General features: G+C 40.2%; 2 protein-coding genes and 1 pseudogene across 3 annotated transcripts; 2 read left to right on the plus strand and 1 right to left on the minus strand.

The window, feature by feature from the left end:
- Window positions 1-1,424: 1,424 nt before the first annotated feature.
- Window positions 1,425-3,915, minus strand: LOC117632221. The gene is made up of 2 exons (XM_034365657.1): window positions 3,284-3,915; window positions 1,425-1,737 (listed from the first exon to the last, which is right to left on the minus strand). Exon 1 carries the CDS (start codon window positions 3,798-3,800, stop codon window positions 3,285-3,287), a length of 516 nt encoding a protein of 171 aa, XP_034221548.1. The 5' UTR covers window positions 3,801-3,915; the 3' UTR covers window positions 1,425-1,737; window position 3,284.
- Window positions 3,916-6,650: 2,735 nt separating this feature from the next.
- On the plus strand, window positions 6,651-8,154 carry LOC117632961 (receptor-like protein 2). Its single transcript, XM_034366611.1, has 2 exons — window positions 6,651-6,853; window positions 7,284-8,154. The coding sequence occupies exons 1-2, from the start codon at window positions 6,651-6,653 to the stop codon at window positions 8,152-8,154; spliced, it is 1,074 nt and encodes a 357-aa protein (XP_034222502.1).
- Window positions 8,155-9,109: 955 nt separating this feature from the next.
- Window positions 9,110-16,390, plus strand: LOC117632341 (annotated as a pseudogene). Its single transcript, XR_004586461.1, has 3 exons — window positions 9,110-10,763; window positions 11,147-11,162; window positions 15,771-16,390. The product of XR_004586461.1 is annotated as a receptor-like protein 2 (transcript).
- Window positions 16,391-16,615: the final 225 nt, after the last annotated feature.

Raw genomic sequence — 16,615 nt, forward strand, 5'->3', positions numbered from 1 at the left:
GTAGACCAGCAAAGAACAAACAAATCCATATCCATAACACCATCTCATTGACCTAAACCAGCAACAAAACAACTCTACATAAAAAATTTCGAATTCGCACGAACAAACTGGTGAGCAACAACACAAGATTTTGAGTTATTTTTGTTCATACAATGGAAGAAACATATTTCAAACCCCACGAGCAATCATTTCCTGAAACCGTTTGAATGACTCTTCCCTTTGAATCTTTAGCTGGTTTCTGAACTTCTTGATGAAGGCATCAGCCATTTCATTAATGTCGCCTTGCTCATCGGTGGCATTCATCCTCCTGTTCACCTTTTGTTTCTTTGTACTTTCCTTTTCCTTTTGTATCCAATGGCTCTCACTGGCAGCAACCTCTCGACGAATATCCATTTACAGCAGATATATCAGGACAGAAAGCTCAACAACCAAAAGGGTTAACTTCTTGATGCTGGATTTAGTGAGGGGTTGGAGAGAAATGTGCCTCAAACTCAAAGTTGCTTTCTGGTGTTTTGCAATGAGCACAATGATGTATTTATAGCTACAATGTCTCTAACTTAGAAGCATGAGTATAATGTGCGTTTGAAGCAAAGGAAAGAAAGAACAAAGAAGTAATCAAAGAGTAACAAGTTATGCTTATCGAATGGTGAAAATCAATTTTATGCTTGTGAGGCCAAAGAAGGGCTACTATAATTAATTACTATATTCTATTGCCAAGTTGGTGGAAGAAATTAGTTTATTTTTCAAGGCATTTTCTTTTGGTCTTGTATATTTAGATTCCCTCGTGGATAAGATGGATGATGGAGACCTTAATCATTAACTAATTTGGCCTAAATGGACGACCTAATCATAGTGCATTCTAATTCTTAATTAGTGTACACACTATGCGAGAGCCTACGCGTTATGGTAAATTATATTTTCAGTTTCAATATTATACCCATTATTGACTACAGGCTTCAACCATCCAAGACTATAAAATTGGTGTTATTCGTAGAGTTCACATTTGATAGTTTTAAGACACGATTAAATATAATTAATTAGGTCTTAGGTTTGATATATATAAAATTTTAAATTTTCAAAAGGTCTTATGTTTCTCATGCCCACGGGGTCTAGGCCCATTGGAGAGTCCAACCCACACGTCCTACATACATTGGATGGAACATTAGCTGGCTGGTGTACTCGGAATATGCAAAAATTCGGAGAAATTCTTCGGTAGGATCGTCACACCGGTTCTATGAATCCGCTCGCATTAAAACATGAATAGGCAAATTTAAAAATAAGCATCCGCGGTTTCCTTAAGAAGCTAAACAATGACTGGCTAGGATATATCAATCTCTATCCAATGCATCATGTTTCAATTACAGAAATGGCTGTTCGTCTGTATTTTTTACCTTACAAAGTAAAGAAGAAAATAAGAAAGAAGAGACTGACAAAATAATTTATTGACAAGCATGAAATTTACATTATATATTTACTCATTACTCACAAGGTTTACATCAGTGCCTGTAGTTGTGACACAGAGATAACACCAATCCCTCTCTCTCTCTCTCTCTCTCTCTCTGTGTTTTAACTACTGACAAGAATTCATATGCACATTTATTTGCTTATATTGGCTACTTGTATGGACGCAACTTGAAAAAGCAACAATAAGAAGCATAAAATGACTGCAAGAAGAGAACGAAAGATCTGCCGACTGTATTCTTCTTCCATGCAGTGAGTTCCTTGTGCGTTTTGCTCCTGCAAGAGTACAAATGCAGCCATTAGTCCTCCAAAGATTAGCCTAAAATTCGACTTAGCAAGTAACACGTGGATCAGGTCAATGGAACAACTTTAATGAAGCAATTCCAGTATGCAGTAGGGCCTTCAATAGACTAGTTTCAATTCAATCTAATTAGGCCTAAACACAAATGAAGGGGATTAAGAACCGAAAGCATTTAACTTCTGAATAGGAACATATCCTCTCTCTTTCAGTTGTCTTTGTATAAAGTTTTCTTTCAAAAAGAAAACATATAGCTAGGAAGCTGCACAACGTTCATAGAGGAAAGGTTCTGAGTTTCACAATGCAAATTTTGTTTGGTTTTCATTCAAAACCTTGAAGGCCTTTTTATCTACATGTGGATATGTTTCTTTTTAAGGAATATGCGAATTGCGCATGCTGCTACAAATTATAACTCAGCATCAATCAATGGTGAAAAAAAAAACATTTTGAATACTATCTGCTTAAATTTGCTTGTGATGTTGACTGAGGCTAACTTGAAGGGGTTACAAGATTTTCAGCACTATAGCTCCACCATATCTTCACTAAAACTGAGAAATGACATTGCAATACCCTCTGTAGTGATAAACAGATTTAGGGCAACATTCGTACAAGGAGCAAAACAACACCTCAGAAGTGAACCACCTCAAAAGAACTTTTCATCTGTAATTTGAAGTTCCTGTACCAGGCAAAGGCCCAACATAGGGTCGATATCTTCATTCTTTCGACTTGACATGAACTGTCAAAATTTGAGCACTACATATAGGAGAAATGGCCCTAAGAATTAGAGCATAGATAGTAGTGAGACAGAGAAAGAGGATTGGAGCAAGAGTTGGGATTCAGAGCTCAAGTGCATTCATATTGCCTCCGCCAAAAATTGTGCAAACACACAAGCCTGCATCTTGGAACCTTATGGACGCAAGGAATGTGAGATTCCAAACTTTGGAAATTCAGCTTAGGAGTAACTCACATCACCTACGTACTTTTGGCAGATATCATCGCCTTATATAAACCTTATATAAAGCCTTGATCTTTCTGGAGCTTGACTATTATTATAATAACCTAAAGGAAATGGAAACTAAAGACATAAGATATCTCATATCAAACTGACTACAAGAAGGGCAAATGATCCTTTTGTTGGTCTAATTAGCCTAACGTATAATCAACAACCATAACCATTATCTTCATTTTCCTTTAGTTTGATGCGATTATTGTCATCAATGGCCTAAAAGGAATGAAGACCGACTAAATCCCTCTTGGAAGTCTACTGCAATATTGGTACCCAGAAAACCAAAAATCTTGTCCTTAATTAAATCAACAGCATCTCAAACTTCTCCTCTACAATTCATCTTACGAGGATCAAACAACCACCAAAAAAAAAAGTCACAACTCGAAGATAAATAAAAGGTTTACTGTGAGTGATGAAGAGAAACCAGAAACAAAAAATTCAACCTTTCCTATTTGATTCATACAAAAACAATGAAGGCAATGTTTTTCTTTTTGTTTCTTTTAAGGAAAGAAAATTACCTCAGATTGAGTCCACATAAGTTCCTTGGCAGGCCTTGCTTTTACATACAGGAATATCCTCAAACTGTTTAGCAGGCAGTTTCTCAGACAAAGCTCCAACATAAAACTCAACGGAGTCGGATCCTTGATCAACCTGAATCCCAGTCACAGAGACCCAAATGAAAAGCTTCTTCGCTTGAATCCCAGACACATCAGACACTGACCCGTAACTCAGTTTCCCTTTAATGTTCTTGTTGTAGTACACCAACTGATCAAAGTGCACGTAACATGGGCTTTCAAGATAGATCTCAAAGCTGCCATCTTCAGAGAGAGTGTAGGAATTTACGTTGTCTGGTAACAGACCCTTTGGGAGGCCGTACTTGGGGAGGAGGTCATGAACGTCTGTAATTGATTGGGCTGTGGTGGATGGACGGTTAGGATCGGATTTGAGGTCCCTGAGGGATAGACCGAAATGGGTTTCTGAGAAAAAGGTTAGAATTAGAAGGTAGAAAGAGATCTGAGCGATGGAAGATGCCATTGATGCAGAGCTCTATGGAAGAGAAACAGTGGTGAGAGCTTGACTTTGGGAAGAACAGAGGAGGGGAGAGACGCAATTTAGAAGAATCGTGAAGGGTAAAATGGGAAGATAAATTTGTTCTATTATTGGACCTTGCGGTACTTGGTAGGTATTTCTTTGTTGGAGGGAAAATTCCAAGCTCCTGCGTTAGTAAGTTCACCCCAACAACAACGGTTCTTGTGGATCCAACGGCTACAAATTCCAACCAACATTTATACAACAAATCGAAAGACTCCAAAAAATAGGAGAGCCTACAGGAGGATCCGGCCAAACATTTGAAAGGTAGAACATATAAGAATAGAGCTAATGTAGTTGATGTATTTTCTATAGTTTGGCAACGTAATGTTCATATTTCGCTCATGAATTTTCTGTTGCAGATTATGTTGCAATATCATTTTGCTGTTTGATTACCAATGTTTTTATATATTTATAAGATCTGATTATTAATGTTGCAGAATTGCAAAATCAAAACTTTTGCATACACTATTGTTGCTGTTTAGTTGTATAAATGTATAAAACATACAAAATACCAAACTGGAAGAATAAAGAGCAGTTTCCTTTTGGTCAATACAGAGCAGCAGTTCAAAAAAAAAAAAAAAAAGAACTGCAAAGACTTGACTGACTGCTATAATAAACCACACAATGTAGTTGTTGTTTCTTCTTAGCTCTCTACAAATTTTCATGATGAATGTACAGTCTCTGAACATGAGATCTTGAAAATGCAATTTTACATGAAGACATATTAAATACTGCCCTTATGTTTGCAAAGCAAAGTGTATTTCAGCAATACGGTTGCTGAAATTTTCGTTTTGCCAAGAATAAATTTACTTGAAGAAATTAAAAGAAATATGCAGGGGCTGATTCAATACAGGGCAGTACTTGTTTATGTTAGCCATTGACGGATGGACTCGCTGTGAGACACACATCAATCAATGGCTAGCATTCTCCGAAGAAAATCGTAGGTATATATATATATATATATATATATATATATATATATATACAGTCCTGATCTCTTGGACTACAGGTGTCCAAGAGATTTGTGGTCACTCACCGTCGGATATAAATTTAACGGTTCACTCACTCTTGTACTCATTTTAAGAAACTTTTATAAACCATTGGATGAATATCCAACGGTGGGTGACCACAATCTCTTGAACTATTGTGATCCAAGAGATCGGGCCTGTATATATATATATATATATATATATATATATATATATATATAAGGCTGATTGATTTATACAGTGAAGTCCTTGTTTGCAATCCTAATTAATTATTTCTTTGAGTCTTTGTTTATTTGCTCTACCATTTGGAGTCAAAGACTCAAACATTAAAGAACTAAAGAAGACTTTGAAGTTTTCGGAGGCAAAATTATAATTTAAAGTACTACAGTAAAACCATCCAAGAACTTGTATGGCCAACATGTCTAGTCGCATGTGCGACTAGAGAATCTTGAAATGTGTTGCTTTGCAGTTTTATGTCAACGCCTAAAGTGGCTTGTGGAAATATAGCCCTTTATTCATATGAAGAAGCCATGAATTTTCCGTGAAAATGAAATAATATATCTCTCTTGGTCATCCTCTTCTTCTTTTTTCTTTTTTTTTTCTATCCACTCTTGGTCATCTTGGCTTTGGTCCTATGTTCTGACTTTTTAGTGTGCTCCATTGTTTATAAAAACTTGTGAGCAATCTAACTCTAACATAAACATGACACATCCACGAAGAAACATGCTTAGTGCAGCTTGATCATCTAATGCTTCAGGGCGCCCTTCTCATCCTCTTATTCTCTTCCATCATATATACCAACATTATTCATGCATGCGACCAAACAGAACACAGCTCTCTCCTGTTCTTCAGCCTCGGTCTGTCTTCTCCTCTTTTAAATTGGACTTCCCTTAATTGTTACCACTGGGAGAGCATCACTTGCAATCAAAATGGTTGGGTCACCGGTTTGCACTTACCCTCAAAAGGGATCCAAGGAGATCATTTTTCCTCGTCGCTAGGAAATCTGACACATCTCGGCTATCTGAATCTCTCCCGCAACTCACTTTACGGTTCACTACATCAATCTCAATTTTTCTTGTCCTTGAATTGTCTTCAGATCCTTGATTTGAATTATATCCTTCTTTCCGAGGAGCTACCAATTTCCCTACTATCCAGAAATATGATCCGGATGGTAGAGCGGGTAGGTTGACTGGCCCGATTAAACCTAAATCAAACAAAAACCCCATATTGAATCAATATCAAACAAACCCCAAATTTATAAATAAATAAATAAAAAGAAGAAGCTACCGATGTGGAATTGGTTGCACGTGTGGCCCACTAAAAAATGGTCCCACATGAGGAGGAGTGTTGAAGAATACACAAGTTCCATATCGAAAACTTAACAAAATAGAAAGTCCCATATAATAAATGGTTCCACTCCTAATAACATCAAGACCTTTTGTATAAAACCCCACACATGCTAAACATGTGGTTAAGTTGGGGACAATATCGATGTTGCTAGTGGTGAGTCAAAGGTCCGTCCATCTGAAAACTTAACAGATTTGTCCAGCAACCACTTCCAAGGTTCAATACCATCTTCATTCTTTGAACAAGCTAGGACATTACTAGTTTCAGAGTTAGAAACAATACCTTCTCAGGTTCTATCCCATCCTCTATTTGTCTTCATTCATCTCCCTTCATTAGGCTATCGGATTTTTCTTTCAATAAATTCGGTGGCAATATATCTCCTGGATTAGGGAACTATCTCAAATTACAGGTTTTTCGTTCTGGTTACAATAACCGCTCAGGATTACTTCCAGAAGATATGTATGATGCTACCACACTGGAACAAATTGCATTGCCTGTTAATTCACTTTATGGAATCACAAGTGATAGAATCATAAACCTCACCAATCTCACAGTCCCCGATCTCAGCTCTAACGGTTTGAGCAACATGCTCCCCATTGATATTGGCAAGCTCTCCAACCTGAAATTCATGCTCCTCCATACTAACAAACTACGTACAAGGTTTGTATTAGGTGACTATTGTCCTTAGGACTCTATCTTGTATTTACGTTTATACGTTCCAATTCTTTCAGTTTGCTGCCCCTGTCGTTGATGAATTGTACTAATCTTATAGAGTTGAATATGAGATTCAACAACTTTAAAGGATATATCTCTGCACTTAATTTCTCCAGATTTAGTCAGCTTACTAAACTTGATATAATGAGTATAATAACTTCACTGGTATCTTGCCAATAAGTCTTTACTCATGCAAGTTCCTCAAAGCAATTTGACTGAGCTATAACCGTCTAGAGGGACAAATACAACCTGAAAGTATTTCACTGAAATCCCTGTCCTTTCTCTCGATGGCTCATAACAGACTAACCAATGTCACAGGGGCAATGAAGATATTGATGCATTGCAAATGTCTCGTGTTCCTGTCATTTGCATACAGTTTTCTGCGTGAGGAAATGCCATCTGATGATGGCATGGTTGAATTTTTCGGTTTCCAACATCTTCGAGTTTTGGATTTGAGTTATTGTGAGCTCACTGGTCCAATACCTGTATGGTTATCTAAGCTCAAGAAGCTACAGATCTTGAATCTGATTCATAATAGGATCACAGGGTCAGTTCCTAGTTGGTTGGCCACTCTTCCAAGCCTCTTTTATATTAACGTTTCAGTCAACCTAATTTCAGGTGAATTTCCAAAGGAACTTTGCAGCCTTCCCATGTTGGTGTCCAGACAACCTGCAGGTCAAGTAGATCATGAGTATCTTGAATTCCCTATATTCGCTCAATCCCAGCTTCGTGCAGAAAGTTTAGAGTATAATTCTTTGTCTTATACACAATCGTTACTGTACAACTATGTCTCTTACTTTCCACCATCCATATACCTACACAATAATAGCATCAACGGAAACATACCGAAAGAGATAGGCCAATTGAAGCTTCTCCATGTGTTGGATCTTGGTGTCAACAACTTCTCCAGCAGCATTCCAGACCAAATATCTAACCTCAAAAAGTTGGAGACGTTAGATGTCTCCATGAATCATTTGTATGGAAACATCCCAGCATCATTGACGAGCCTCAATTTCTTGAAAGATTTTAACTGCTCATACAATAATCTGGAAGGACCAATACCAAGAAGCACTCAGCTCCAAAGCTTCAATTCCTCTGCATTTGAGGGGAATCCGAAACTTTGCAGTGCCCGCTTCCAAATGAATGCAGACCAATTAATGATGGTGGCACAGATAATAAGAACAATCAAGATGAGCATAATGGGCATAATATTCCATGGTTTCATATTTTCGTTGCGTCTATTGTAGGATTTTGGGGGAGTGTTTGGTACTTTAATGCTTAAGGAGACAGAGAGATATGGAGTAAGGCACTGGTTGATCTTGTAATGGCATCTTCTTTTTCATTCGAGACTATTCTTTAAGTTGAATGAAACTAACTAAAGTACAGATTGAGATAAAAATGGGAAATTATTTCGTTATTTTTTTGCTTAACTTTTATTTTTGAAAGGAATCAAGTTACTCAGAAGTTGCTCATAATTTCATTAAGGAAAGTACTTCACACGTCCCGGATTTAGATTGAAATGGGAGTGAGCTCAACATCAATAGACTGTGGTATACACAGAGAGTCATCTTTCAAAGCAAGGGAAGCTCCAATTGGAAGATGTGCAAAATACTGATATGAACTGCCAAGAAATTATGTACACACACACATATATATATATATATATGTTATACTATGAGAAGTTGAGTACACTGCCATTGCTTGGTGATGGTGATAAAATATGTTGGCTTATGTTTAACAATCTTCATATCTGAGGTGACAAGCACTTTCTTTACAGTAATTGTTAGGAAACTATAAGATGGTATGCAGGGGCTGATTCAATTTCAATACATTGCAGTCCTTGTCTGTATAACTGTATCACCCATTAATTGATGTGGGATTCACTGTGGAGCTACATCAACGGCTAGCATTCTTCAACTAAATATCGAAAGTCGAGGCTGATTAGGTATATTATATATAATATATTTCCTGCCATTGCGAAGAACATGCTTTATTATTTAAGATTTTATGTCAAAGTCTCTAGTAGCTTGTGGAAGTAGAATATCTTATCTTTATTTATGTAAACCAGCCATGAATTTTCCAGGACAAATTCTTATTCTTGGCTTTACTTCTAACTCTTTGATTTGCTCCGTATTTATAAGAACCTGTGAGCAACATAATTAAACAGCACATCAACAAAGAAACATGCTAGTGCAGGTTGATCACCTAATGCCTCATGGCTTCCTATTCATCTTCCTATTCTCTTCCATTATATCCACCAATATTATTCATGCATGCAACCAAACCGAAAGCAGCTCCCTCCTGTCCTTCATCCTCAGTCTGTCTTCTCCTCCTTTAAATTGGACTTCCCTTGATTGTTGCCATTGGGAGGGCATTAGTTGTAATCACGATGGTTGGGTCACCGATGTGGACTTACCCTCCAAAGGACTCAAAGGAGGTAACTTTCCCTTGTCACTTGGAAATCTCACACATCTCAGGTACCTGAATCTATCCCACAACTCACTTTACGGTTCACTAGATCAATCCGCATTCTTCTTGTCCTTGAATAATCTTGAGATCCTTGATTTGAGCTATAACCTTCTTTCCGGAGAGCTACCAGATTCTCTACCATCCAGAAATATGATCCGGATGGTTGATTTGTCCAGCAATCACTTCTATGGTGTAATTCCATCTTCTTTTTTCCAAGAAGCTAGGAATTTGACTAGTTTCAGCGTCAGCAACAACACCTTCTCAGGTTCTATCCCATCCACCATTTGTCTTCATTCTTCTCCCTTGATTAAGCTATTGGATTTTTCACTCAATAAATTCAGTGGCAATATATCTCCTGGACTAGGGCAGTGTCTCCAACTGCAGGTTTTTCATGCTGGTTACAATAACCTCTCAGGATTACTTCCAGAAGATATATATAATGCCACCACACTTGAACAAATTGCATTACCTGCTAATTCACTTTATGGAGCCATTAGTGATAGAATTGTGAACCTCACCATTCTCACTATCCTTGATCTCAACTCTATCGGTTTTAGCGGCTTGCTTCCTGCTAATATTGGGAAGCTCTCCAATTTGAAACTCATGCTCCTTTATGCCAACAAACTAGAAGGTTTGCTGCCGTCATCATTGATGAATTGTACAAAACTTATAGAGTTGAGTCTGCGATTCAACAACTTTGAAGGAGACATCTCTGCTATTAATTTCTCCAGTTTTAGTCAACTTAGTAAACTTGATCTAATGAATAACAACTTCACTGGTATGTTGCCAACAAGCCTTTACTCATGCAAGTCACTTAAAGCAATTCGACTGAGCATTAACCATCTCAAGGGACAAATACAACCTGAGATCCTTTCACTAAAATATCTGTCCTTCCTCTCGCTTGGTTTTAACTCACTGACAAATGTAACAGGGGCAATGAAAATACTGATGCGATGCGAAAGTCTCTTATTCCTGTCATTGACATCTAGTTTTGTAGGTGAGGATATGCCCTCCGACGAGGGCATAGTTGAATGTGATGGATTCCAAAAGCTTCGACTTTTGGATTTAAGTCATTGTGAGTTCTCTGGACAAATACCGGTATGGTTATCTAAACTAAAGAAGCTAGAGTCCTTGAATCTGTTTCATAACAGAATCACAGGGTCAATTGGTTGGGAACTCTTCCAAGGCTCTTGTATTTAGACTTGTCATTCAACCAAATTTCAGGTGAATTTCCAAAGGAACTTTGCAGACTTCCAATGTTGGCATCGGAACAAACTGCAGCTCAACTAGATCGGGGATATCTTGAATTGCCTATATTCACCTCAATACCCCTGATTTTAGCCAAAGATACAAATTACAACTTTCTGTCTTATGCACATGCTTTACAGTACAACTATTTGTCTCACCTTGCACCGTCCATATTAAAGAGATTAAGAATGAATGGTATATTTCATTGATATCTGATTGATACATGGAATAACTATTATATACAAATTGATACTATCTAAATAAGGTAAATATAACAGGATTGATGTAGAGAATCAATCCAGGTTGTCTAGATAAGGTAAATACAATGGGATTGATGTAGAGAATCAATCCAGATCAGCTATGACAGGAAGGCAACAATCAAGGTTGACTTTGATGAGAGATTGCAGATGATTGCGTTGATGATGAGATGATTTCCTTTGATGAAGGTTCCCTTTTACGCCCCCGCAAGACGGTGGTCCCATCGGAGACACCGATCTTGGACCGGAGAAGTTGAAAACGCAGACGTGGAAGTGGTTTGGTGAGGGCGTCGGCAAGTTGGTCAACAGTAGAAACATGTGAAACTTGAAGAAGACCACTATTGACGCGATCCCGGACAAACTGAAAATCAATATCAATATGTTTCATGCGAGAATGGAGGACAGGATTAGCACAGTAGAATGTGGCTCCAATGTTGTCACATGAAATGAGCGGTGGACCGGAAAGGGAAATGCCAAGTTCACGTAACAAGGATTGAATCCATGCAATTTCGGCAGTGGTGGTAGCAATGGCTCGATATTCAGCTTCAGTGGAAGAGCGGGCTACAGAGCGTTGCTTGCGAGAGCTCCAAGAGATTAGGTTGCCACCAAGATAAACAACATAGGCAGTAGTGGACTTACGGTCATCAAGATTGCCGGCCCAATCGGCATCAGAGAAAGCATAGAGACGATGAGATGAGCGACGAGACAAATGAAGACCAAAGTATAAGGTGCCCTTCAAGTAACGAAGGAGACGCTTGAGGGCTTGCCAGTGAGACTCCGAAGGCTTATGCATGAATTGAGAGAGCTTATTAACGGCAAAGGAGATGTCAGGGCGTGTGAGGTTGAGATACTGAAGACCACCAATGATTTGACGAAATCGAGTAGCATCAGTAGGTGGAGTCCCATCATTGAGCACAAGACTATCAGAAGGAGATAATGGAGTGCTGACCTCCTTGGCACCGTCCATTTTTGCTTTGAGTAGGAGATCACGAATGTAATGGTGTTGCGAGAGAAAGAGACCAGACGTGGTGGGAATAACCTCAACACCAAGGAAGTAATGAAGAGACCCCAAGTCTTTGACAGAGAACCGGCGAGCCAATGTGGCAATGAACTGCATTACAAGAGAAGAATTGTTGCCAGTAACAATAAGATCATCAACATAAACCAAGAAATAAATGACATTTCGACCAAAGGTAGAAATAAATAGGGAGGCATCAGAGGTAGCATTGCGGAAGCCTTGTGAGAGCAAGAAGGAGCTCAATTCCTTGTACCATGCCCGAGGTGCCTGCTTAAGGCCATAAAGAGCCTTTCGGAGTTTACAAACATGAGATGGTAGGTTGGTATCAACAAAACCTGGGGGTTGTGACATATAAACAGTGTCACTAAGTGTGCCATGAAGAAAGGCATTGTTGACATCCAACTGACGAATAGGCCAGCCATTAGACAAGGCAAGATGCAACACAACACGGATGGTGGTGGGCTTGACCACTGGACTAAAAGTTTCGGAGAAATCGACGCCGGGGCGCTGATGAAAACCCTTGGCGACCAAACGGGCCTTGTACCTGTCAATAGTGCCATCTGGGTGTCGTTTGATACGAAATACCCATTTACAACCAATGAGATTCTGAGTAGAGTCAGATGGAACAAGCTCCCAAGTTCCATTGCTAATGAGCGCATTAAACTCAGTAGACATGGCAGCTCTCCAAAAAGGATCTTTAATGGCCTGAGAAACACATGTCGGTTCAACGGATGAGGGTATGGGGTGTTTGGTAGCGACTAAAGCATACCGAGGATTGGGCTTGCTAATACCGGCTTTGGCACGCGTCACCATTTGGTGTTCGGGAACCATGGGTTGTGAGATAGAAGATGGTGGGGGAGGCGATGGGTCAGGGGCTGGGAAGGTAAGAACGAGTCTATTTGGGTTTCTGAGGTAGGTACGGATAGGGGAAGACTGGGGAGGTTGGGTTTCTGGTTCAGTAGGGGTCGGATTGGAAGGGAAGTGGGTTGGGGTCATGGTTTGTGAAGGGGTATGAGTAGTATGAGGTGGGTTAGAGGGGGGTGGGTTTTGTGGCGGAAGTGGAGAGACAGTAGGGGCTGGAGGTGGTATGTGCGCAGGGGGGCAGAGCTGCTCCAAGGCAGAAGCAGAGGACGATGTGGATGGTGCAGTCGGTGAGGAGGTGGGAGCCGATGGTGGTGGCATGGTGGCTGCTTGGAGAGGAATAAGAGTAACAGGAGGAGCAAGAGGAAACCAAGAGGTGGAAGTAGGAGAGGGGACAGAAGAAGTGGAATTATGGGCACTAGCAAGAGGGAAAGAGGACTCATCAAATTGGACATGACGAGAGATAAAAAGTTTATTGGATGAGAGATCAAGACATTTGTAGGCACTTTGATTGGAGGAGTAACCAAGAAAAAGACACGCGCGGGAACGAGGAAGTAACTTGTTGGAGTTGTAAGGCCGTAGCCATGGAAAACACAGACATCCAAAGGTACGAAGACGTGAGTAATTGGGCTGTTGATGAAAGAGTTGTGTATATGGTGAGACATTTTTAAGGATGGGAGTGGGCATTCGATTTATGAGGTAGACAGCAGTTTGAAAAACATATGACCAATAGGAAAGAGGTAATGAGGCTTGATGAAGAAGGGTGAGACCGGTTTCGACAACATGACGATGCCGTCGTTCGGCAACACCATTGTGTTGTGGAGTATGTGGTGGTGTGATGAGATGAGAGATGCCAGCGGAAGAGAGAAAGTTTTTGAGTTTGACAAATTCCCCTCCACCATCAGTAAATAAGGTGATGATTTTAGTTTTGAAATAATTTTCAACAAGTGCTTTAAAGGTGGTGAAGGTGGAAAACACATCTGATTTCTTTTTGAGAGGGTATAGCCATGTGTACTTGGTAAAATGATCAACAAAAATAAGATAGTAGGAAAAGCCATCAATGGAAGAATAAGGGGCAGGGCCCCAAACATCACTATAAAGAAGCTCTAACGGGCCATTGCTTTGAAGGGAAGAAGTACCAAATGGGAGCCTATGGCTCTTATTACAATGACATGAATGACAAAGAGACTCGGACAATTTGGAGGACACATGAATGGAAGAGGAACGAAGAACTTGGTGAAGAGTTTTAGAATTGGGGTGACCAAGACGCCGGTGCCACAAGTTTGGGGAGACCACCACACCCACCATGGCCTGAGGTTGACGGAGGGATTGGGAGGACCACTCGTACACATCGTCCTTATTCGGGCCTTGAAGAAGTACCGCCCCAGTGCTCAGATCCTTGACATGAAAGAAATCAGGAAAAAGTTCAATAGACGTATTATTTTGTTTGTTAAATTTGGAAATAGAAATAATATCTTGCTTAATGGAAGGAACACAAAGAACATTAGATAAGGCAAAGGTTTTGGAGGAGGGGGTAGGGAGAGAGGATGAACCGACATGAGTTATACCCAAACCTGAACCATTACCAATAATTATTTCATCAGGGCCATCATATGTGGAGACATCGGAGAGATTGGTGACTTTGGAGGTAACATGGTGAGAAGCACCGGAATCAAGCAACCATGTGGGAGAAGCATTGTGGCGGCCATGGTAGGTAGAATTGACCACTGGCTGACTTTGGGAGCCAGATTGAAGCTGGGGACAACGTTTGGCACTATGACCTTGTGTACCACACCATTGACAATAGCCACGATAACCAGTGCCAGTAGGGTTGTTTGAACGACGACCGTTGTCAGTGGTTGAAGGCGAGGTGGATTCAGAGGAACCACGATAATTGTTGCGGAAGCTAGAAGAACCACGATTGTGATTGTAGTTGTTGGAGCGAGAACCACGGTTGGTGGGGGCTCGCTGGGAGCTTTGAGTGACATTAGCGGTGATGACAGGTGTGGTAACTGGAGCGTCGGCACGTGTAAGGGCAGCTTCATGTTCAACCAACTTATCATGAAGATTTTCGAAGGAGATAGAGGTGTCACGGGAACGAACAACAGCAGCGATCTCCTTAAATTCAGAACCAACACCATTGAGAATGTAAAGGAGAAGATCATCATCAGAAAGGGGGACATCGATGATGGCAAGTTCATCGGCGATAACCTTAACATCTTGCAAATACTGAGAGACAGGCTTATTCTCACGACGCATAAGAGTAAGGCGTTCCTTGAGACCAAGGACACGAGCACGGGCTTTGCTAGCAAAGAGATGGAGCAGTTTGTCCCACGCCTCCTTGGAGGTCTTGGCGGAGGCAATAAGGGATATTACTTGCGGTGATACGGATGCAAGAATAGCATGGAGGAGCAGCTGGTCCTGACGAATCCAAAGGGCGCGAGGCGCGGCTGGAGTGTCTGGGGGGCATGTAGAAGAACCATCCACATAGCCCATGAGGTCATAGCCAATAAGGAGGGCGTTAAACTGGGCACGCCAAGATGGGTAATTTGTAGGGGTAAGCTTGACTGGAAGTTGTGCAGCAGCGTTGATGGTGATTAGGGAGGATAGGGTGTTGGAGTTGGTGTTGGTGATGATTGGGGTGGATATATCAGAGGATTCAGGAGCCATGAGTATAGACTGCTGGAAGAAAAAAAAAGGAACAGAGGATGCTCGTTGGAGCCTTAGGGCTGTGATACCATAAAGAGATTAAGAATGAATATTATATTTCATTGATATCTGATTGATACACGGAATGACTATTATATACAAGTTGATAATATCTAAATAAGGTAAATATAACAGGATTGATGTAGAGAATCAATCCAGGTTGTCTAGATAAGGTAAATACAATGGGATTGATGTAGAGAATCAATCCAGATCAACTATGACAGGAAGGCAACAATCAAGGTTGACTTTGATGAGAGATTGCATGATTGCGTTGATGATGAGATGATTTCCTTTGATGAAGGTTCCCTTTTACATATTCCTATACAACAATAGCATCAGTGGCAGCATACCTACCGAGATAGGCCGATTGCAGCTTCTCCATGTGTTGTATCTTGGTGTCAACTTCTCTGGCAGCATTCCGGACCAAATATCCAACCTAAAAAACTTGGAGATATTGGACGTCTCCGTGAATCATTTGTCTAGAAAACTCCCAGCGTCATTGGCAAGCCTCAATTTCTTGAAATCTTTTAATGTCTCATACAATAATCTGGAAGGACCAATACCAAGAAGCACTCAGCTCCAGAGCTTCAACGCCTCTGTATTTGAGGGAAATCCTAAACTTTGTGGTGCCCCACTTCCAAATGAGTGCAGATCAATTAATGGCGATGGCGGAGATAATAAGAACCATCAAGATGAGGATCAGAATGGGCATCAAATTCCATGGTTTTATATTTCTGTGTTGCTTGGGTTCATTATAGGATTCTGGGGAGTGTTTGGTCCTTTAATGGTTAAGAAGACGTGACGATATGCATGTTTTCAAGCCCTAGGCAAAGTGCAAGACAGGCTCATCACCGTGTGGATGACCAGGATGCAGAGAAGACTTAGAAGCTAAATTCTACTTTTAGATCTTTTACTTTCCTGCTCCTGTTGCTTTTTCCTTTTTCTTTTATGTTAATGTAGCAATAATATATGGTATAAGTTATGGCTCATCGTATGGTATAAGTCCCTGTCTGTAATCCTTATTATTTCCTACACTCTTTGACTCTGTTTCTCTATAAGCCTGAGTTATCTATGCCACTCCATATTTAAGAAAACATCAGTAACTGTTAAATTTGGTTTTAGAGGGGACTGGTGTTAATGGATCAT

This window comes from Prunus dulcis, chromosome 6 (assembly GCF_902201215.1).
Source record: "Prunus dulcis chromosome 6, ALMONDv2, whole genome shotgun sequence".
Classification (NCBI taxonomy): Eukaryota; Viridiplantae; Streptophyta; class Magnoliopsida; order Rosales; family Rosaceae; genus Prunus; species Prunus dulcis.

Excerpts from the sequence above, each read along its gene's own strand:
- LOC117632221 (XM_034365657.1), bottom strand. The coding sequence starts at position 3,800 with ATGGCATCTTCCATCGCTCAGATCTCTTTCTACCTTCTAATTCTAACC.
- LOC117632961 (XM_034366611.1), top strand. The coding sequence starts at position 6,651 with ATGTATGATGCTACCACACTGGAACAAATTGCATTGCCTGTTAATTCA. Across the intron at positions 6,854-7,283 it reads ACTAACAAACTACGTACAAG|TTTTCTGCGTGAGGAAATGC; the intron begins GTTTGTATTAGG and ends ATTTGCATACAG.